Source organism: Orbicella franksi, chromosome 13, assembly GCF_964199315.1.
Source record: "Orbicella franksi chromosome 13, jaOrbFran1.1, whole genome shotgun sequence".
NCBI classification, from domain to species: domain Eukaryota; kingdom Metazoa; phylum Cnidaria; class Anthozoa; order Scleractinia; family Merulinidae; genus Orbicella; species Orbicella franksi.
Window position 1 is genome coordinate 13,055,544 of NC_138157.1, and position 23,784 is coordinate 13,079,327.

Genomic DNA, 23,784 nt, shown 5'->3' on the forward strand with positions numbered 1-23,784 from the left:
CTAGAAGAGTGTTAAGTCATTGCATAGTTCATGGTCATCGCGAACGCAAAAGGGCGGTATGTGGCCGAGTAGGGAAGAGGGCGGCACATAAGCGGTATGGTATCGCCGAGTAAGGAAGAAGGCGAGACCTGCGTGTCGCACCCGTGTCTCGTCCCATTCCCCTTTGGGCTAAAGCGTCTCGCCTCATTGCCACGCTGAATTTCGAGAGAAAAATAGACTACCAGCAGTCTAGGAGACTTAAGAGGACATGATGTTCGGTCAAACACTCGTCACTATACCCAGCTGTGGCGACTTGATGGCGCCACTAAAGTTGTTGTCCATCCTCAATTATACAACTGTGTGGTTAGTTTTACTTTGATTGACACATTGTACACGAGTCTTATTAAAAACTTACATCTGAGGCGACATCGTTATTTGAAGTCATATCAGTCTATCGCCCAAATTAAAAAAAAAAGCTCTGAACTTAGAATCGCTCGCTCTTCAGCTATGTGAGGACAGCTGTACTCATACAAAAATATTAAATATTCGTTTCCCAGTTTGAAACAAACTGGAACCCTAATCAAGATCTTTCGTTTTCTAAAGGTGGGTGAAAAATACAACTTCCTTGGTTTCTGGTCCTGTGAAGAACGCATTCCCGTACGAATTGTCGTAGAAATTACGTTTTCTACATCCAAGCTTCGCGAAAATTGGGTCGAAGTGAGAAAAGAAAAGGAAAAGAAAGGAACGTTCGATACGCAGAGTACTTGAGTTTAAGCTGAGAAACACTAACACTTTGCCTAATCAAAACACAGGGATGAAATCGATAGAAAAAGGGCGCCAAATATAGAAAATCGCGGTAAATTATATGTGGCTGCAGGCCCTCACGTTTTGGGGAAACTATAAAATGGTAGCCGGATTAGTTGATTCAGTTTTCAAGTTCTTTTTTTGTAATAATTTGGTCAGTAAACGTGAGTTTTTCATCAATAAAGAAACCTGAAATACTCGTATATCGACTTTATCAAGTAGGCATACATTAGATTCAAGCAATCCAGTTTCGAACTCTGACTACTGAATAGTCGTGAATATTTTTCCAGAATGATGGTATGATTATTTTATCAACGTTAAGCTCGTTAAATTTTTTTTTTTTGTGCCGATAACTGACCACTGACCACTAAAAGAAAAACATTTCTATTTCGTCTTATCTCATATTTTAGTTCTATCGTCCAGGTAAACTGGACTTCACTAAATGATGCTATTATTCATTGACTCTGGCCCTACGTAAAGTCAAAATTGTTACAGTGGAACGTACTGATTCAGTTAAAGTTGTCTTAAATTGATTTGGCGAGGAAGACTTTTTGACAGATTTAGTCATCTATGGCCAGGAAAGATGGGACCAGAAACTCAAGCAAAATTCACCTTTAGAATCTCTACTCTGCTTCATTGTAGGTTCTATTTCTGTGTGATTTCCAAGGATCAAATACAGCAGGAAGATGTTGGTAGTTTTGTCACTTTTTGCCATGTTCCTACTCGCCGAGTTTGTTGAGTCCAAGCCTGGAGGTACATAAACTTGACTTTTTAAGAGACGGTCTCATGTTTGGTTTATTTTAGTTAGATCTAAGTCGCTCGTTGTTATGATGAATCCTCCCTGTCCATTCTTCACTCGTTTATTAAAACTGTGTGTTTTTATTTACGAAGATTATATATATGTTCATGCTCACTTGCTGAACACTGGCAATCAAAAATCAGTAGATGAGCTTTAACTGAATAACCTATTCTGACAGTGTATTCGTCTATTCTCAGCTGTAAATGACTCAGAAGACAATTGTGAGCCTGGGTATGACTACAGATACTGTGGAACAAGCTGTACCAGAGGTGACTGCTCGGGCTCTCCTCACCCAGCATGCCCTGAGGGTCAACTGTGCTGTACGTGCCCCATGTAAAGTGAGTAGTATTTACACCCATTGCAGTTCGTACTATACGTTCGTTCGTTCGTTCGTTCGTTCGTTCGTACGTATGTTCGCTCGTTCGTTCGTTCGTCCCTACGTTCGTTCGTTTGCTCCTTCCTTCCTTCCTCTCTTCCTTGAATCCTTTGTTTGTTCATCCACTCATCTGTTCTTTCTGTTGTTTTCGTTTGTGCTCATCCATGGTCGTAGTCGTCAGATTATTTCAAATGAACAAAATGTTGAGTTACGTTTCAAACCGAGGTCTGAAAACACTGTTCCTTCTCGCTTTGCAAGGCTGTTCCAGACTTTTCCAATTAACTTAAGCTAGGGGAACAAGCCACTGTATCTGAGTACTTTCACTCAAATGATGTACCTTTCATGCTGTAGCCCAACAACTTATACAGCGCGTTCTATACATGTCACCAAGTTTACAATCAAGTTTTTCCGTTGCAGGAATGACTTGGTCGGGGCTAATCAAGATTAGATACGATTTGTAGAGAGGGAAAGATGTCAGTCTGATGTTTTCTCCCACTAGGAGTTTAAAGTTATCACGATGCCTCTGAAATAAAATTACAAAATTTAAATCGCTTTGTAGTAATTTATGATAAGTTAACTTGTGTAAGCATGTTCGCAGCGCGTAATTATGTAGGGACAGGGGATCTGAACTTCCCTCTGCAGGCCCACACCCCAGTTCACTCCTCGCTTTCCTTTTCTTTCTTTAGTGGAGGGCCCTGGTAGAGGTACCGAAAATATATCTCAGTCGTTAGTTAACGTTTGGGTGTCTCTCACCTTTTCAGTTAAAATTTCAGTCCATTTCTTATGTATAACTAAATCCAGCAGACGTCAAATCTTAATTAATGATTATAAAACTCGCCATTTCTCTGCTGACAGTTAAAATTTTGATACCTCCCCGGACCGGCCTGCATTTGTTCGCTTGTCGTTTTCGTCCGTATATGATTTTGAATCTTTATTGAGTTTTATTGAAGTACGTTCAGTACCCGACCTAGTAAACAACAAGAAACGGGAATAAACATACAAAAGTACAGGCAAAAACAGAAATAATGACAACATTAAACTCCTTAACATAGTAAAAATATATACAAACCACAAAATACAGATTACGTGAAACTATAACGATATATATTGAGATTTTATCTCCTCGGTGACAAAAATTCATGGTACCGTAATAGGGAGCCTTAAAGGCACTCTTAACTCTCAGCTATGAATTAAAAGATCGTCTTAGTGGCGCCACCTCTTTGAATATGTCTTTTTTCTTTTGTAAAAGGTTTCGTCATGCCGGAAAATCCTTTCCTCTGTTCCTAGTTTCCGCCGCCTTAGGTATCCCAGATTTATCCCAAATAAACGCTGGGATTACATTTTTTTTTTATTAATTTCATTCTATTTAGTTTTCCTTGCAAACAATTTTTACATGATTTTCCAGCTGGTCTAAACACCAACATTTCTGCTTGTACTACATGCCAGCTACCTAGAATTAGATTTTTTGACACAGACACAACATAGAACATGCGGTATAGAACATGCTGCAAAACAATACAATACGTGACTTGGAGTTTTAAAAATTCTTAGAATTTCAAATCGTAATTAACTATAAATTGACCCGCTCTAGGCCAATCACAATGAAGTGATTGTCTCAGTCATGTAATAAAATTGTTTTATCATGTCATGATATTTGACAACCCGCCAACAGATTTTTAATTTCTTTTACAATCAGCCTACCAACACCAATGAAATGATGCTTTTATAAGCTGTTAAGCTGTTTAAACCGTTTGTATCAAAACCGAAGAAACGTTTCCCAGTTAAAGAACATTTAGCAAAACCTTTGCACGGCGCGGCGTTCTTGTAGGAACAAAAACGTGAATGAAAAGATGTTTGGTGTTGTTGGTGTTGTTGTATTGCTGTGTGGCTCAGGTATAACGAGTCTAAAGATGCACACATTTACTGTTTCAGTTGTAAATATTAATTTTCTCTTTATTTCTTTACATATGTTTATCTTTTCCTTTATCCAGGACTTCTAACCAGCATCGAAGGTACAAAATTCCCTTTTTCTGTCATGTCGTTCAGTTTTGTTGTCCTTTCCTCAAAATATTCCTTATGTTATGGCTGTATATGACTGTTAATGAAAACAAAGGAAATATATAAGACTAAATACTTTCCTCAGCCACTTGTGGGGTCCGCCCAAAGACCAGGATCATTAGTGGTCATAATGCGCTCCCCAACTCATGGCCCTGGATGGTCCAGATAAATCACCTTGGAGGACATTACTGTGGAGGCGCCTTGGTGAGCCCCCAGTGGATTGTAACCGCGGCACACTGTGTAAACCATGCTCAGAAGCCGGAAAATTACCGTGAATTTAAAATAACTCTCGGCGAGCACCGAAGAAGCACACGAGAAGGATATGAGCAGGTGTTTGACGTGGCAAACATCGTTGTACACCCACAGTACGATAAACCTTCCATGGTGAATAATGATATCGGTAAGTGAAGCCAGTAGCTAGTTTTATGACAACATATCGAGTTTTTCTAGTCGCTAATAGAAGTAATGTATTCTGGTATCTGGTTGATGGCTAAATTTCTATGCAGTGGGAAATGTTGATATCGTAGTAAATTGAAGATGTTAGAGAATCAGGTTAACAAAAAAATCAAACTCGTCACCTAGCTAGCGGAAGTATATTCTGAAAAAAAAACAAAAAAAAAAAAACCGACGAACGAGCAAAAAAATGAATGAATGAGAGAATCAATCCATCCATTAATCAATCAATCAATCAATCAATCAATCAATCAATCAATCAATCAATCAGTCAGTCAGTCAGTCAGTCAATCAATCAATCAGTCAATCAATCAATCAATCAATCAACCAATGAACAAATGAAAAGGTGAACGAATGCAAGAACGAACAAAGGAATGAATGAATGAATGAATGAATGAATGACTGACTGACTGAATGGAAGATGAACGAACGAATGAATGAATGAATGAATGAATGAATGAATGGATGGATGGATGAGTGGATGAATGAGTGAGATCCCCAGTGTGAGCGGAGTTAGTTCTTCCAATTCCCACGCACGGCTTGTCTCTCCAGCTCTCGATTAGGCACCTTTAGATTGGACTACGTGTAAGAGATTGAGTAAGGATACGATTTTCGAATTCAAACTAGTGACGTTTCTAGAGCCCTCACTCTTCATGTTGGTTTTAAGTAGAGAGGGTTACTCGTGGGATGAGTTGGATATGTGACCTGACAATATAAAGCCTGCAAACAAGAATTGAAAAGTCGTACTTGTATAGTATTCCATCTTGTACTTATACTCGAAAAAAATCTGCTTTTTTCTCTCACCTCTTCTTTCTTCTCGCGGAGTTGAAAACGACTTTTCAGAACAAGAGCATTCATGACCATTGCAAAACGCTTTTTTCAATTCTATTATATATCTTTGTTTCTAATTAGCATTGATCAAGCTCAACCGTCCCGCCATTTTGAATCGTCAAGTGGGCTTAGTTTGCCTTCCTTATCAAGGCTACAACATTCCGGCTGGAAAGAAGTGCTATGCCACTGGTAAACATTACTTTAATTTGCTAAGCAACTGATCGTTCAATGAGAGCGTGACAAGTTACGTGGTAATCTCCCCTTGTCGCTTTGTTTTATAATTAAGTGATGAGATAATAAAAATTCATAATACATCTCCACGAGTAAGTGCCCCCAAAGTGCACTTTTTGCGCTTATTTTTTTTTTGCGAATTCAAATTGAAGAAGCCATTAGATTTCTCTTACTCTAGCTAAATTCTGTGCGCTTTAGAGTTCATTTCACTCTAGCTAGCTGTGTTCCGATGTAGAAGACTAGTTCCATAGTCGAGATATTTGCCATTACATTTGTCCTATATTACTGTAGTGTCAGTTGTACGAACGGTCAGTGTATTCTGTTAGTATACCGCAAATTGTTGTTGTTGTTGTTGTTGTTCTTGTTTTCGCAGGGTGGGGCTTGACAATCCCTGAGGACTGGAACAGTCAAGCTGACACTCTTAAACAAGCCATGCTTCCCACAGTTAGCCAATCAGAGTGCGAGGAAGACAACAAAGATTCTGGTATTCCTGTAACCAACGCCATGTTCTGTACGGGCCATGGCGGCTCAAGCCCCATCAGCACTTGCAACACTGACAGCGGTGGACCAATAGTGTGCAAGGATTCTAGAGGCAGATGGATCTTACAGGGTGTGGTCAGCTGGGGTTCAGGTGGTTGTCATCCGGGACATTACTCTGTTAACGCTAGAGTCAGCAAGTTTACCGGCTGGATAAACAGCTACATCAGCAGCTAAGTAAGGGAGGGAGTAAGGAAGGTCTCAAAGCTTCCCATGCTCTTATGCTGTCGCAATGATAAATTTAATGTCTTACCACTGTGGAAGGTCTTGGCGTATTGCTTACAAAGTGCACTGGCCATGATTTCAGTGTTAACCTCTGTAGATTCATACCTAGTATTAAAGTAGCTAATGACTCCATGTTGCCGTCCTTGCCAGTTTGTGTTATGTAGACTTCTTTCCTTTTGTAGAATAAAGGATAGTCACTGAAAAGAATAAGAAAGAATCGTACAAATTAGATGAAAAAGTTAGATGGTTCTAAGAAAGTTGACTTCTCTCGACTTAAGCATTAATCAAACCGCTGCCCCTTGCAGACCAGTCTATCTACCAGAGAGTAAGTCACCGATGGCTTAAGGGTAGATCACGTGACTTGTAGTGTGCAGAGTAGCTTGTGTATAGGAAGTGTTTCAATCGTTCTTTGTTCAGCTGCGTATCTCCTAGATAGTACAACCAAAAATGCTGCAAATGATTAATATAATAAAAGAGAGATATTGCGCAATGAAAAGGTCAAGTTCGATTATTTAGGATTGTTTATAAAACCAAAAGGGACTTTTTATCAATAGCCAATGTTGAAATATTATTAACTCGAGCTTGTAAGTGGAGACGTTGTCTCAAAGTAGGTAGTGAATAGTATTGTGAATTTATTGTGTCAATGCGTTTACCGTTTTTGTATTTTGAATTTCAGCTAATCCATAGACAAAAAGCCTGGAGATTTGAAACGTCATATCGAGTGGCGGAATGTTCACTTCAGAATGATGTAATAGAGAATAAAATAACAAAATAATAATAAGATGCGTCGTGCAGTTGTTATTTTCGGGCACGTGCTTACTTCCGTTTCAGCATTTCTAAATCTGATATCACGGTTATGAAGCTTCTGAAGTTTGCTCTCAGGGGGACTTTCAGCATAAATTCCATAATCTCCCCATGACACTCATCGAGTAGAACGTTTTGCTCGTTTTGCTTGGGCTTTTCTCGTTCATATTGCCTTGTTCAAAGTCTTGTTCATCGTAAGGCTGAATGATCGACGAAAGTTTGATGGGAACATTTTCGACCACTAGAATATATCAGTCTTTAAACTAGGCCAGAGCTTCCCGGCTACATATTAAAATGAGAATAGTATTAGGTGTATTCCAAGACCTTACCTGCCTTGCCAACGTTTACCGCCCTTGCCTCTCCTAACAAGGCAACAAAATAACAAGGTAACAAAATAACAAAGTAACAAAGCTAGAAGGCATCAAAGGAACAAGGTGACAAGGAAACAAAGTAGCAAAGTCTGGAAGGGCCAAGGTGACAAGGAAACAGGCTAAAAGGGTAGCAAGGTACTGCAAGGTACCAGAGTAACAAAGTGACAGGGTAACAGTACAAGGTTACAAGGCAATTAGGTAACCAGAGGGTAACATTTCGCTAAGGTAATAAGGTAACAAAGTAACAATGTAACAAGGTAACAGAATAAGACAGGTAATAAGGTATCAGCGTAACGGTTTTACCGGATAACAAAATAACAAGGTAACTCAGGGTAACGAGGTAACAAGTTATTATTTTATAAGGGTACAAGATTACGTTAAATGAACTCAGGTAACCATCACGCAATTGAGGATGGTATCTGCAGAAGCAATGTTCCTCTAATTGCAATCCCCCGTCATGCCTGCTAAGATAGTTTGAGGCTGAATTTCATCCACTTCTGACCTATTCCTATGCATGGTTCTAATCAGTTCACGAGGCGTTGATTGCACATTTGTCGTAAAAGAGAATGGGTACGATATTTCTTTAAGTCCACTCTAGATATGTTCGGTGGTCACACATACTTTATATCCTCGTCAAAATCGGTGTTCATTATTTTTAACATCCATTATCATTAAACGATACGTGTTTGGAAAATAATTTCTATTTACAAGGCTAAAAATGTTAAAAGTAAAAATCGAACGTTTTCGACACGAGATCATATTACTCTGAAGATGACCTACTGTCGAAAAAGTTCTGTTTTTACGTTAAACTTTTTTAGCCTTGTAAGTATTTTTAAAATCAAAGCGAATTAATATTATGGACATCAGTACGTGTTTTGTTTCGTCGATTCAAACCAACACTTTGCTCTTTGATTAAAAAAACGTAACTTGACTTATCAAAATGAAATTAATAGTGTAAGCATTGATTAACTTTTTAAGTCAAAACCCAAAGGACTTTTTTCAGTAATTGAAACCCTAAATACAATAGTTTAGTGTTGTCGAGGATTGCAAGTGCAGTGAAGCCATGAAACTGAAGAGCGTTGCCGTGATTGGTTACTCGTGCACGTGATGTCAAGTTGAAAAAGTCGGGTAGACGTTTTCAGATGTTGTCGTCGTGTCTTAAAGCCAGTTAAAATTTTCTGTCCTTCAGCAATTCGCTTTATATTTTCATCTTGATGTTCAAGCTAGGAACATTCGCTTACGAGGGAAGGTATCAATCTTACTTTTAGGACCTCTGTGACGAGAAATGTAGCAAACTCGCCGCGAGAGTGCCCTGTCAGAAAAGAGCAAGGAATTGTCAAGCTGTCAAGGTTAATGGCAGTACTTGAGTTTTGTGACCTTACCTGTTTTGAAATTAAACAAAACATGAAGTAATACACGCAGAGGAAGCTACCGTGAAAAAAATTCGCTGATAGCTTTTGTTTGTCGTTTGTCGATTTTAGGTGTCTTGTCTAACGAAAACGAACACAAGAAATAAGAAAATAGTTCTTCTTCTTTTTCAACAAAACTGAAGTTCACAGCTTGAGGCACTTCAGGTGACACAAGGCTGAAAAAGACAACTCCCCATGATAACTCTCTAATCTACATTTCTCCCTCATTTGCGTTGGACGGTGAGTTCGGAAGAATTATTTTCGAGCCGTAGAAATGTTCGAGAGTTGTGTTCTGATTCTTGCTTTTATATGCGATGAAAGCTTTTTAACAGCAGTTTACTCACAGTTTCCTTGCAGTCAGTACTCAAAAGTACCATGATGTTTAGGCTGAAACTTGCGTTCGCTCTTATGGCTCTCGTTCTTGGTAAGTTTCTAAAGTAATCAGGGAGTACTTCTTCCTCAAGGGAAATAGGAGAAAAGTTACTTCCTCTTGTTACATAAGCAAATGGTTTGGTGGCTAGTAAGTAGCATAAAAATAATTAAGGCATCGTCTTTAAAGTTGACTGCCATCGTCAAGCTATCTATATTGTCCAAATATTTACTTATTTACAATGCATCGTTATTTTGCGAACTCACAGAAAAGGACGTTGTTATCTTTTTCCCTTACGTTACGTCAACGTTTGGTTTTAATTTTTAAAATTCTTAATAAAGTGTAATTTCGACCCTGACCATAATGTAGCAAAATGTATGATTCTCAGTGGGTGCGTTTGCTTTACACTTGCAGCGAGGTTACGTCAACGTTTGGTTTTAATTTTTAAAATTCTTAATAAAGTGTAATTTCGACCCTGACCATAATGTAGCAAAATGTATGATTCTCAGTGGGTGCGTTTGCTTTACACTTGCAGCGAAAAATACACTCTCTAAGTCCATAAAGAAGAAGCACAGCAAAAAGGAGTCTATACCGAAATATAAGTCTCACTATGTACTACTTATGGGAAACCCCATCGAGGATGAGCATAATCGCAAGGGGCTGGGGATGATTCTTTCCTCTAAGCTCAGAGGCGAATCAGACAAACTAAACGGCGAGCCTTCGAAAGGAACCCACCACCACCATCATCATCATAATAAACCAGGCACTGATCTTGCGGCAACGCTGCAAACATCTTCGGAAGGATATCCATCGGATGACGGTTATAGCTACACCGAGGCACTATTCACAGGGGCTCCGCTCCTGAACGGTACACCAGTTTCGGAGTCTGATAGGACCCAAGAGCGTGACCGAAATAAGGGTACAGGTTTCGCCAAGCTGCAAGCCGAGAAGAGCAATGACCACACCAAGGAGGAAGACAGTGTCCAAATTCAAAAGGAAGTTCATACAGGGGAGGGTGTAGTGGGAATTGCTGTTAACGAGAAACCAAAGGAGAATCAGCACTTTCAAACATCTCCATCAAGTGAAGTAGGAAAAGAAGTGCAGAAAAATACAGAGAATTATGATGCAAATCAACAATCTTCTTCGAATGCATCCCCCTACAACTCAAAAAGTGAAAGATTGGAAAATGCGAAATACACACAAATACACGAAGTATCAGGAGATTTGTCGCAAATGAAACATCTCAAGGCGACCCCTTTATCTGGAAATTACAAAGAAGCAAATAACCATTATCAACATAGGGGGAAATCCGCCGAGAATCCACTTAGTGATCGTCCTGTGGAACAAGTGCACCAAATCTTGGTAACAGGTAAAACGCAAGAGAATTTTGCTGGTAACGTAGATGGTACTGGTCCGTTTGCTGGGGAACAGCAAGTTAACAACAAACTGTCCGACAAAATTAATGTCAAATCGTACGACAAGGAGTCAAACCTGTTAGTTTCAAGTGTTTATAATCAAGGACGATTTGTAGAAAAGCAAGGATATCGCGTTGGCGGGGAACAACACCACGAATTTCATTCAAATATTACAACTGGACCTACTGAATATGAGAGGCCAGCGAATTCATTACACCAACCAAGCATGGATGAACTTCCCAAAGGTGTGGAACCATCTGAAAAAGAGTCAGGGACCTCTCCTGCTTTATCAAATGGTTTCGGGACCAACGAAGAAATTTCTAAACTCGGAAATAAAAACATACAGTTACAGAGTGAATTCATCCCAACTTCAACTGCCATAGACGCTGAAAACGGCAAAGTAGATACCTCGTACGAACAACTTGGTCGGCAACCTTTACATCAAAATCATGAGCACACGGAAGGGGCAAGTGGGCCACCGAATATGAATAATCACGCTAACACAGGGGATCAGAACTCTCGCGTCGCTCTTGAGTCAAGGAAAATACCGATTGAAAAAACGAATGAATCCATGACAATGCCCTTACAGAGTTCTACTCAAAATGAAGGGGATTCTCGAGTAGACGAATTTATTAATCAACTGCGACCCCATAAGATAATTGAAAGTTCATTTGATCAAGAGCTCACGCGCAAGATAATGACAGGACCATCGCAAGGAGAAAGTAACCATGCAACTCCTATACAAAGTGCTATTCCTGACAATACATTTTCTGTTGAAAAATCAGAAGAACATGATTCATCAAATATAACACCACCTTCACTTCCATTTCGAGAGGGTAGTAGCCCAGCAGAGTCAAGTAATCGGAATGAGGACTTGACCAAAGACCAGAGAGAACAGTCAGTTGAAGGATCGCGTACCAACCCTGAGGCTTCAAATACTAACCACAATGAAATAGAAACACAACAAGATATATCACAACAAATGCTCCCGGCGAGTGCAGTGGACGCCCCACCGCAACACGAAGATACCTCTACCAATGATTCCATCCCACAAAAGGAACAGGAGGACACATCACAAAGTAGTGTTGAACATGAACGTAATAAAAATGAAGAATCGAGCGCCAGTTCAATCAACTCACTAGGACAAGCGTCTATTCCAAATGGAGCTACTAATGAGATATCGTCTTCACGTCCATACAGGGAAGGAAGCATTTCGACGGCTTTTAGTCATCAGAATAAGGAATTACCAAATGACCGCAGCTCTGAAGAATCTGAGGCAACGAGACAGAAAGGAACACTTGATAAACTGCCGGATCATGAAAGTACATTTGCAAACGGAGTTGACTCGCCTCAACCACAGGAGGCGCTAGAAAGTAGCATTGCGCCTGGGGTTGACACAAACGTTGCGTCGAGTGACAGTTCAGTCAAGTCACAAGGACACACAGAAAACCAAAGAGAAGGTGATAAAGAGGAGCATTCTCCGCTTTCCGATCGGGAGGGTAGTAATCCGAAGATGTTTGGCCATGAAAATGTGGAATTGCAACAGAACGTAGAGCAACAGCCAGTCGAGGCATCTATATCAAGCTCTGAGGCAGGTAGTGAGGCAGGAGAAGATTTTCCCTTGAGAAGCAGCCAAATGGAAGGAACAAAGCAGCAAGATATATCAAACAGGGTGTCTTCAACAGATTCAGACAACGGTGCAAACCTCAACCAAGAACAACAGCCCGTAGACTCATTGCAAAGTAGCACGGAACATCAAACTGCGACTAATTTTGGTTCTAGTGACACGTCAGATCAAAATAAGTCGTTAGAAAAAGAACAGAGACAGCAGTCAGATGAAGCATTGCCGCCCGTCTCAGAGTCAAATAGAGTTAGGCCTTTGAGTAGTAGTAACATGGATTCAACAACGCAAAGTGAAACATCAGACCACATGCTTTCATCGAATAAAGTCGATAACAAACCTGATCATGAAGACACGTTCATCAACGATGCAAGTTTACACCAAGAAGAACAAAGTATGGAAATATCGCCAAGTGATGCCCAAAGTAGGCCTGATACAAGTGACAAACCAGTAGAAAGCTCACAAAACTCGCCAAGACCAACTGGATTAGGTTATAAGCCACATGAAGTTAATGTTGGAACCCCAGAAGAAGGTAACGTGATGCCGGTAGCGGACAATTCTAAAGAATTAAGCGAAGGGCAGAAACTAATGCCTTTTTTGGGAATAAGAAACGACACAAGAGAAACTTCTGAAGAAAGGCAGAACAGCCAACTAAATAAAGAAAATGAACACGACAACAGAAATCAAAAGATTGTTTATTTTTTAAAGATGGCAAAGGGTATTCCACTTTTGAACAGTCGAAAAACGACCCATTACGTGGAGCACAGAATAGATAGCACCCCGGAAAGGGGACCTGAAGTGAATGGTCGGAGAAGATATCCTTGGAGATGGCAATATAACCTGAGACGTCCTAATAGACCAGCATGGGGACAAAGGCTTAGAAGACCAAGGCAAGGACGACGGCCAAGGTATAGGTATAGACCAACACTTCCCCAACCTAGTCCATCTCCTAGCCCATCGATTGGTGGAGGAGGCGCCCTTGGTGGAAGCAGTACCAATTCTAACGAGCCACAGGGTAAGCATTTTCCATTTCCCACATTCTCCCTTAACTGTAGTAAGAGATAATATAAATTGTGTGCGCGTTATCGAACTAAAATGAAAAAAAAAAAAAAAAAAAAGCGAGGAAAAAAGAGGAAACCATCGCCATGTAGCGAGGAATGACCTCGACCAGCCTGAGCTGCTCATTGTTACCAGACTGGTTCATTTGATGATTGTCGTGGAATTAACAGTTTGGACAAGAATGAAAACAACAGAAGTTTTACAAAAACCCTTAAATTCATGTGATTGTGCATGTAAATGTTCGTTCGTCTCATTTAGGCATTTTCCATCCAATTTATGTTTTTTCGTGCGATCTTTAAGACTGTTGTTTAGTACATATTATTTATCTAGTAATTCGTTTCCTTATTCGGCATTTTAAAATCAATTTATTTCAGGACCTACAGTGTACCAGGAAATCAGAATTCATGTGAACTAGTGATGTAAGGGTAATAATCATTACACATTTGTTCATGTCTTTCAAAATAGGTGATTCAGATTTTGAGGAAGAAGCTTTAAAGACGCACAACAAATATCGCAAGACACATGGAGTTCCAGACATGTCTTTAAGTCGAGATCTTTCTAACCAAGCTAAGGCATATGCACAGAAGATTGCAAATATGGGACAGCTACTGCATTCCTCTCGGGCAGAAAGAGGAGAGTCGGTCGGCGAAAATTTGGCATACGCGTGCTCTTCTAACGGCACTCCCCTGACAGGAGAATCTGCGACTAAGATGTGGTATGTTCTGAAACATTTATAGTATTTTTCAGTTCTTTGATACTAGTCAAGATTACTTTACCAGCACTTCTGCCAGGTTAAATTAACGATGATTATACAGAAACGCAGTACCTTGAGCGATAGCTAGTACACCACATGTACATGCACAGACTCTAGAAGTAAAATACATTAAGACATTCGCAGAGGGGCTTCAGAGTGTAACTGTTCATATACTTCAGCATTATTTTCTAACGAAGACTTGTTTTGTTATGCCACATTAAGGTACGACGAGGTATGCAAACCTGGTTACAGATTTCCTGATGGCGGATTCAGTTCTGGCACTGGCCACTTTACCCAGGTGGTATGGAAGGACAGCACTAAGCTTGGCATAGGACAGGGAAAGGCAACACAGAATGGCATGCCATGTATCTATGTTGTCGGGCGTTATGAAATCGCGGGTAATATGATGGGGGAATTTCGGGACCAAGTGCTAAGAGGAAACTTCAACGAAGAATATTGCAATAACGTTAAGAAGTAGCTATAACAACATCTGTGTTCATAGCTGAAAATTTAAGTTTGCCATAAATTTGCATCTAGTCGTAAGAACGTAAGATCGCTTTCAGCAGATAGAATGATTGAGATTGACTCATTTTAGAGGTTTTAAATCACCTTCTTATGCATTATTTCCCAGGCTGCCTGAAAAGACTAATAAGGAAATGTGTAAATTTAAAAATAACTGTAATTAAACAAATTTTGTGGTCAGTTGAAGTCTCTCCGTAGCGGGCGCTGCACCTAATGACATTAGGCCTGCTTTGGAGATATTTATTTATTTGTTTCTTTTCGCGGTACTTTTATTTTAAATAGTCATTTTGAAATTGAGTGCTGCTTATCAGAATCTTAAAAATCCAAAAATGTATTCCAGTTTGATGCTTAATCCAGATGCAATCTGTAAATCTGCAGCCTGCAGTACAATTATGAGAAAACTGTATTTTTTTCTGAGTGGCTCAAACCTGTTCTTAATCAGTGTAAAGAAATATTGTTATAAATAAATGTAAAAGAAATGAAATGAATAAATTTGCTTTATAATAAATATTGGAGATGAAGGGTATAGTGACTGTTGTGATATTCTTACGGAAGCAGAAGTTGTTATTACAATCCTTGTACCATAATGGGCAATTCCCACCATGAGACGTGCTTGGAGGGAATCATAGTAGTTGTATTCATCTTTTTGGATTGGATATTTCTTTTTCAGGAATACAACTACCATGATTCCCTGCAGGCTCGCCGGTCTCATAGAGGGAATTGCCTGTTAGTCCTCCGCCCCCCCCCCCCCCCCCTCACCCAAAAAAGAAAAAAGAACTGCGCGAGTGTGCGGTGATCGCATGAGCAGGCACGAGGCTTTATTATCCCCAAACAAGCACGTGTAAAGGATAATGCATAAAGACTCTAAGGACGGACCCGTCCTCAGCTTCGCTGGAGGAATTTAAAAATGCAACAATCACAGGTTATTTTCGATTTGCGTTTGAGGAAAACTGGGGTAAGGAGATCACTTGATAATCATGACTACATTCTTTTCGAAAAGCTCCGTTTTCAAAATGTTTTCCGTCGACACGACAGCGAAAAAGCCATCGTTTTCAAATTTCTCCTCCTTGAACAGCGCTTTCGAAAAGCTCCGTTTTCGTGACGGATTATTGTGGACGATAGGCCTAACCGTAAAAATAAAGCTGCGTTTTCAATTTTCTCCGGCGTAGTGTGGACGCCGCCTGACATTATTGTTTAAGAACTGATTCAGTAGCAATTTCGTAGTTGTTTATCTCATACACTGGCCCCGACACTCGTACACTACCACCTGTCCTGATTAGGCCGCTGGAGGAGCAACTCCACAGGATATAATTTTAATTTCACTCAAGGTTAGTCCTTTTTCACCACAAAATTAATTTATCGGTGTGAATCATTTTACTCTTACTAACTGTCACATATTTCTCCGGTTTAAGTATTTTTTTTCTACCACTGATATCCTGAACCCTGGTTCACGTTATTAATCATCCGCTCGTAATGCAGGTTTTATCCATCTTGCTTTTTTGCCATATTACCCGTACCTTGTCTTGACGCAGCATCAACTCACATCCTGTTTTCCTCCGACCTCGTAGTACAGTCAATTAGGCCGCAACAGAAAGTCTTCTCCACACGCCCAGGTCAATTGAAGTTTTTTTTTTCTCAGCAACACACATCCGCCATAAAGTCACGAGCTATCGTTGGTCGAATTGAAGTTGGATTTGGAAGTATCAGTTCAGGCCGGTGGTGGTGGGGGGAGGGGGACTGAGAGACCCACCAACTTTGAACGCTAGTAACTTTAAAGCCATTAAAGGCATGACTTTTCCGAGTTGAATTTTATGGCCCTATTCTCCCAGGGGAGAGCCAGGACTAATGATGATTTAGTTGAATTTGTTCATATGATTGGTTAAGAAACTTGAAATGGAAATGAAAATGGTCTCGTGCCAATCGCTTGTTTCTCCCTATAATAGACTACAAGGGGAGACCCCGCCTGAAAGGGGCACCTTTTTCGAACTTGAGGTATATAAAAGGGTAGGGAATTCACCAATTGAGATATATAACAGGGTAGGGGAACTGAATAAATGGTACTTGTCCTTTAATAATGGTTATCATCTCTTCTGGCAATGTTTGATGTTTTCCTGTAGTATTGTTTATTAACTTCATTCCAAGGGTTTGGAGAAAGGCTGCAGTGTTCTTTAGCTAGGTGAAAGGGGTACCTTTGCTGTATAAAAGTTCAAAGTTTTATACAAAAGGTTAAGGGGTTGGACTCTGGGGCGGAGCCTCCCAGTACAAAACTTTGTAGAGTACCCCCGACCACTAGCGCCAGTTTGGAGAATAACTGCACAGTAAAATCCAACGATCAAAGTTTAATAAATTCCTGCCATATTTAACCATATCACGAATATAGACTTATGCGTTGTTATTTTAGTCATAATAAAGCCCCCTATCTTGAGAGACTTGGATCATATATGACAACTGTCGGACTACTCCTGTTTTTTTTCACACAGAACCTCTTCAATAAGTTCTTTCACATTTCGTAGATAGTCAGAAATCATGGGATATACTTTAAATGTACCCCGACCATAAGTGCCTTTGTAAACGCAGCATCCCATATTCTTTTTAAAATTAGAATCCCTTACGATAATAATTTCTTCGCCATCTAAAAAAAAAGAAGCACAAGGTCCGTGTATTGTCAGATTTGTATGGTATATCATGTGTTTTCTTTTTTCTCCTTCATTTTGTGTGGCCAATTTTTGACTCGTCCTGCAATATCACTGGAATAAACTGCTTGAGTGTTAAACAGGATAAATTGGCAGGTTTGAAAAGTACGAGAATTCTTCAAGCGTTAAAAAGTCCTTGACATACCCGTATCTTGTTAGTCTAGGCATGAGATAATTGTTTCAACTTGTAGGTCTTCAAGGGTTTTGCATCTAGGACGATGCATATTTTATATTACTGTTGAAAAATAATCCTAACCCTCGGAAAATTTTTCAGAAAAGTAGAAAGGAAACAATAGGAGAACGTGAACGACCGTTTATACTTCATTGCCAGTTGTAAACAAGGCCGTGTTTACTCGCTGACATTCACAGGTTTGTACTGCAAGAAACTGTTTACTGATGCAATACCATTTATTTGTATTAGGAAACAGTACTTTGGTTTTTCCTTTCTTAACGTTGTCTAAATTAGAAACTAAATCCTTTATCTTTTTTTGTTCATCGGCACTTTGTATCCTAACTCGAACTGAAGAATTGAACTTGAAGCTAGACGAAGTTTCGGCATTTCCAGCATTACTTTCCGGTCATGAGACGGGCGGTGAAACGATACATGTAACAAAGTTGATCATCGCTGAGCTTTTTGATCAACAAACAATTTCGATAACCAGCGGATAATATCAACTCTTGCAATTCTAACACGCACGCTGATCGTAGCGAAGTGTCGATTGGAAATCCTTGCTGTTCTCCACATTATCGCGGTCGCCACAAGCCGATATTTCGTAAACTGACCTTTCGGTCTCTCATAGGACCAGATTCATCTTAGAGCCCTTTTGACTGAGCAGAAGGGAGTGCTGCTTAATAGTAATTTAAGCTGCATTTTGTCTAGCTAAAAGCTTTATAAAAGATTCAATTTAATTGATATCTTCTCACTGCAGAGTTAACGAAATGAGCTGTTTGAGATCCATAGCAGCGTTTATACTTTTGCAGTGCGGTGAGTGTTACATCATTGATCTGAAACTTATATGTGTTGTTTTACAGCCAAATAGGAAATAGACAGCGTCCCTTGAATTTGCATATATAGCGATTGCCTAGGAAAACGACATAAAAGAATATGTTTTGGACTAGTAGTAATCGCAGACTAAAGAGTGCGTTCGAATTTTGGTAGGTTTGGTATGTTATAAAAGCAAAAAATCTAGGAACAGCATTTTGTGCCTGAGCTGCTAGGTAGACTGAAATTGGCCTCCCTCCAGCAGGAGCGAAAACAAATGAATTGATCGCAAAGCACGTGCATTCAAGAGGGTTTGTTCTCGTTTATACATGTATTACGTAATATTAGTTAGGACCGGTCAGCAAAAAAAACACGGACTGCAGCTGGTAGGCCGCATTTAGTCCGCAGTCCGCGTTTTAAACCCGAGTCCATGTTTTATACCTAGTCCGTAGTCCGCAGTCCCCAACCCGCAGTCCATAATTTATACTGACCGTGTAAATCGACACAAACGATTCCTGTTCCGTCGGTATGCGAGACGACGTGCTTTTATTGCCAAAACTAGGACGATTATTCTGTTTACGAACACGACCTTGATTCGCCTTGGCTTTGGGGAACACCTACAGGGCATTTTTGTTTCCGAAACAATGAAACTTAGAACATGTTTGTGTACCAACACAATCCTGTGGGAGTTGAACACTTTTCCTATGTAAACACTTTAATTTGCGCACAGAAATCTAGGCCAGCGAAGTGAAACTACACAGTTCCTCCTTTGATCTACTCAGCAGAAAGCAGCGTTGGTTTTGGTCGAATTGAAAAGAGAAGAGGGTACACAACATGCAGCCAAACTACAGCTTTCTGTTCGTACGAGAAGTCGTACAAATTTCGTGAAGACATGTCTGCAACGGTTTTAAATTCCATTAACACAGACTTCGAACTTTAAATAAACAACTTATCCGCTACAGTAAGGTACAATAAACTGCTTCGACACACGAAAGTTCGCAATATTGCATAACACTCGAAAGAAAGCACACGAACGAGCATTGAGATGACGTCATTCGTCCTTGAATAATTGTTTTTTTTTCGGGGGGGGGGGGGGGCAAATTGGTGTCCACAGAAAGATAAATAACAAAATTCGAATTTTCCTGCATTACCCGATTAGAAAGAACGCAATAATAAAAGATGCACAGCAAATCAGAATGCGAGCTTTCCCGGGACTTTAAATTTTGTTTCAAACTGTGTAGACCGTGAAGAGTATTGGACAAGACAAATCTGACGGGAATAAGTACAGATGTAATACCCACACACAGGCTATGTAGCTGTCTGAATAATATCGCTTCTCCGTTTTCCTTAAATTAAGGTCTAGAACAGTTTAGTCGTTGATAAGACAAAGCCGGGCTAGTAATCTTTGGTTAACTAACACTTCTTTCACGCTTTTGCGTGCGTCATCGAGTTATGATGTACGCAGGACGTCTAGAGAGTTGTTCGAGTCCCTCTAGCTATCTAAGGGCATTATAAATGTCGATGATGCAAAGCTAAAGCTTTGACTGAGCTCTTTTATAAAATTACCAATGGAAATGAATTTCCTTCGCGGAGAGAAGATAACTTGCTTCACACCATGAGTTTAACAGCACGACTTTACCGAGGCGCTTTGCTGTTATGTTGTAAGCATGTTATCATCTTGTTCGTGCAGGCGAAGAAACATACCTGTACAGTATTTTAACAAAGCATTTACTTAGTAAATTCTTATGCACATTTTGTTCAAAGAATATTTCTCTACCCTTTTGTCTATACCTTCTAATATTAGTATTTTGGTTCTGTTTTGGGCCTTGTAGTGATCGAGGGCTTAACCCTACCTCACAAAGGACACCACCACAAGAAGAACGACTTACTCAATGACAGAAGTACTGCACATGGTTCTAAACACCAGCATAAGCCGTGTGCAAGACACCATTCACCAACGCATGTTGTAGCAACCGGTGCACAGCGAGAAACGGTCCCCACTCCACTTCAAGATTTTGTTCTCTTGAGCGGAAGTCCTCTGTTTCATGAACGACCCAGAGCAAGCGATATTAAAGCCAACATCACAGATGCTACAGCTGTGGGAGCCACGGATCAGAAAGCACCCCAAGGAACTCAAGAAAAAGAGGCAGCTGTCAATCAAACGATTTCCAAGTTACAGGGACCAGAGCCATTGTCCAATCAGCAAGGGGAAGCCATCCAACAACATCAAGAATCGGGTGGTACTACTGACCCGCTTAAAACTGAACAGAAGCAAGTAAACGGTACGGAGCAACATCCAATGAGTGAATCAGAAGAATCTTCTAACGCACAACTAGCGTTATCTCAGGAGCTGCCACAAAAGATGAAAGAAGGTCTCAACCAAGGGAAAGACCAAGAAAAGCTGACCAACGGCACCATTTCTAAGGCGCCAGGTGTAGCCATAACACTAAAAACTCCTGCTAGACCTACCTCACCCAGCGGAGTAACGATAGGCCTGGGAAATAACTCTTTGGCCAACGGTGACCAAGAGAACCCTACTGAAGAAAATGCCCCCAACAAAATCGTCACAATCGCAGTGAATGGGCAAAATGTTGGGACGAATTACAAAACTACCAGTCCAAAAGAAAACCAGACTGACATCTCCGTGGCCTCGAACATAAAGCCTGAGTCGGAAAATCAAAACATTGATGTTGGACATTTCCCTTTCAACATACCTGGAATACGAAATTACGGAAACGGGAAAAACGACAGCAAAGTGGCTGAAGCTTCGAAACTGATAACTGATAAACAAACGAAACTGGGGCTCCACGAAAATCTCGGGCCCAATTGTCACTGGAAAACCACTAAAGGAGCGAACGGTGCTGTTATTACATCTGTAGCTTGCTCCGGGGAGTTCCATAAACCCGAGGCTGACAACAAAGGAGGCTTGGGAGAAGTAGGCCAGAAGCCGGGACAAGCAGAACGATTCGGAAGTAAACAAACGAGTGGCAAATTACTTACTTCACCCATGAAGGCTGAAGGAGGGGAAAAGGAAATGCAGTTGCAAAGTAAGCGAATGATGAGAACGCTTGGTAAACACTGGTTATGAAAATAATGATAGTCATAATTCCAAACTAAAGCCATCAAATCAGCCAATAAGCCAATTAGGGCTCGAGGCCAAAACAGGCAACGACTCTGAAGTTGTAAAACCCTGAAACCCAACTGGCGAACTAACCAAGTCATGGCTGAGTTTTTGCTTTGCTAGCTGACTTGAACTGAAAGTTACAGAATGGTAAAACAAATACTTTCTTTGGCCAATTAAAAAATATTCTAACGGCTGAGTCTTAAAGTACTCATAGTTTACGTTAATTGGAACGTTCTTGGGGGCTAACTGGTCGAGAGCTGTGGTCCATGATAGTACAGAACACGAACATAATCTAACCTATGACGCAATTCAAGGGACTGAGAACTTACAAATTGCCGCAAACTTTCCAAGAAACCGGAACCGTCAAGTTCTGAAATGCCAACTGGGAAATTTGGCGCGGAATTTTCGAGAAACTCGTCGGCTTCAAGCGAAAAAAGTGATCTCAAGAACTACAGCGCGCCCTGGTAAATTTTTGGTGTTATTGTGACCACATTTTTCGGTCCATGCCCTAAAATCTTATAGACAATAGATGCAAGGTCGCTTGTCGCTCGTGGTTCCACTTGAGTTTTGAAAATATTATGACGTCATTTGGTATGATATAATCACATAATTATACATATATTTTTAGGTGATAAGGAGTTTGAAGATGACGCAGTTACCACAACCAACGCTTTCCGTAAGATACATCGAGCACTCCCAATGAAGTTAAGCCCCGAGCTTAGTCTTCAAGCTAAAAAGTATGCCGAGAAGATCGCCAGCATGGGATCACTTCAACATGACTATGTTGCTGTGAAACACCTGGACGAAGGAGAGAACCTTGCGATGGGCTGCAAGCAATATGGAGTACCTCTTACTGCAAAGGAGGCCATAACGAACTGGTGATAACATTTTTACTGTAATGTATTTTCTCTTCTTTCTCCTGAGTATTAAAAAAAATGTTACCGAGAGGAGTGCTCCTTTCGTGCCGTGGGTCAAATTCAGTCTAGTTCTGTTGCCCGCTTCCTTTTACGCCTCATGATATACCATCAAGTTATTCTGACTACCCTAAGACGAGACATTCAATTTAAATAGAGGATGCGTCAGTCAGACATCTGACGTAGATGTATTCTGTCTAATACCATAATCTGTATTCTTGCATATTACAACTATCGGTTAGTCTAACAGTTTGAACCTGTGTTACGCCAGATCCAAAAATAAAAACACTAAAAACCACCCTTTAGATGTGGCAACCAAAAACTATGTGAAAACGTATTACTAGTCTATTGCAGCAGCGCGAGACACCAACGAAAGGGAACAAAATTATTAAGGAAGAACAATTTACTGTCATATATGCATACAAGATGTTAAAACAAAGCTTGCTAAGACTGTTAGATCGACTCAGAATGACTTAAATCTCCCACCAAAAGCCTACATACTCTCTAAACGTGCCATGACACCCCGCGAGCATCTCCATCGTGCCATCAGGAATTGCATTTTTCGTGATGTATCTGGCTCAGCCACTATATCTTTTCTCTTTGTCTCTATTCAGGTATAATGAGGTATGCGCTTATGACTTCAATCGAGGAGAGTTTAGCATGTCAACAGGGCATTTCACTCAATTGGTGTGGTCTGACAGCACCGAGTTCGGGATAGGAATGGCACCTGGTCAGCAAAACGGAATGCCCTGCGTCTTCGTTGTGGGACGCTTTAAGCCGTCTGGAAATTACAAGGGAGAGTACAAGAAGAATGTGTTTAAAGGGACTTTTGACCCGAGCTACTGCGATAAACTTCGAGACAAAAAGCTATTGTAGGACCCAAGACCACCTCGCCAATATTAACATGTCTGCGTTTAATTAACAAGTCGATGAGAGTAAAAAAAAAAAAAAAGAATGTAATCTTGTATTACCGCTAAACGTAAGAAGGGCTCGAATATTGAGCCATAACTTTTAAAAACATCGATCGCTTCAATGTAAACTCGTTAAATCTGTAGACCCATTATTAAAGCTGTGTAAATTTTAATTAGTCTCTGCTCTTTCCATGGTAACTATGAATATGGGAGCAAATAAAACAAGTTCTGCGTGAGAGAGTCCTATGAGAGAGTTTTATAAGCGTTTTAAACTTTTTCAAAAAGTATGAACTACCTTGTTTTCCAAATAAGCTTAATAGGAATTTTGCGACCGGCACAGCTCCGAGGCAATTTTGCCCATATAGGGTGATCTTAACAGTATTAAGCTCGAGGCGAAGGTGCGCACGAAAAACGGAGGAATTCAGAAAATTTAAGATGATTTCTCGCCAGTCATTTGTGTTTTTCTTTTTTTTCGCGCTGGCAGAAACTAGGTGATACTCGGAGGCACAGATGAGAGGATAGAAAGCCTGCAGAAGAATCCC

The 23,784-nt window shown here is 40.3% G+C and overlaps 3 protein-coding genes and 1 long non-coding RNA gene across 5 annotated transcripts; all 4 read left to right on the forward strand.

The window, feature by feature from the left end:
* The first annotated feature begins 555 nt into the window (after positions 1–555).
* LOC145466069 (uncharacterized) lies at positions 556–3,250 on the forward strand. 2 transcript variants are annotated; one of them, XR_014041807.1, is made up of 3 exons: positions 556–582; positions 1,426–1,536; positions 1,780–3,250. It is a non-coding gene; the product is annotated as an uncharacterized LOC145466069 (long non-coding RNA). The 2 variants fall into 2 exon arrangements; XR_014041806.1 differs by lacking the exon at positions 556–582 and having other exon boundaries at positions 1,375–1,536; positions 1,780–1,920; positions 2,376–3,250.
* Positions 3,251–3,762: 512 nt separating this feature from the next.
* Positions 3,763–7,077, forward strand: LOC145466068 (chymotrypsinogen 2-like). Its single transcript, XM_081449849.1, has 6 exons — positions 3,763–3,851; positions 3,950–3,970; positions 4,102–4,416; positions 5,382–5,489; positions 5,905–6,245; positions 6,970–7,077. The coding sequence occupies exons 1-5, from the start codon at positions 3,809–3,811 to the stop codon at positions 6,243–6,245; spliced, it is 828 nt and encodes a 275-aa protein (XP_081305975.1). The 5' UTR covers positions 3,763–3,808; the 3' UTR covers positions 6,970–7,077.
* A 1,520-nt stretch (positions 7,078–8,597) lies between these two features.
* LOC145465825 (uncharacterized) lies at positions 8,598–15,359 on the forward strand. The gene is made up of 5 exons (XM_081449582.1): positions 8,598–9,117; positions 9,224–9,301; positions 9,783–13,298; positions 13,808–14,057; positions 14,319–15,359. The coding sequence occupies exons 2-5, from the start codon at positions 9,253–9,255 to the stop codon at positions 14,572–14,574; spliced, it is 4,071 nt and encodes a 1,356-aa protein (XP_081305708.1). The 5' UTR covers positions 8,598–9,117; positions 9,224–9,252; the 3' UTR covers positions 14,575–15,359.
* Positions 15,360–17,175: 1,816 nt separating this feature from the next.
* Positions 17,176–23,478, forward strand: LOC145465902 (uncharacterized). The gene is made up of 5 exons (XM_081449665.1): positions 17,176–17,680; positions 18,241–18,296; positions 20,126–21,340; positions 22,046–22,295; positions 22,946–23,478. Exons 2-5 carry the CDS (start codon positions 18,251–18,253, stop codon positions 23,205–23,207), a joined length of 1,773 nt encoding a protein of 590 aa, XP_081305791.1. The 5' UTR covers positions 17,176–17,680; positions 18,241–18,250; the 3' UTR covers positions 23,208–23,478.
* Positions 23,479–23,784: the final 306 nt, after the last annotated feature.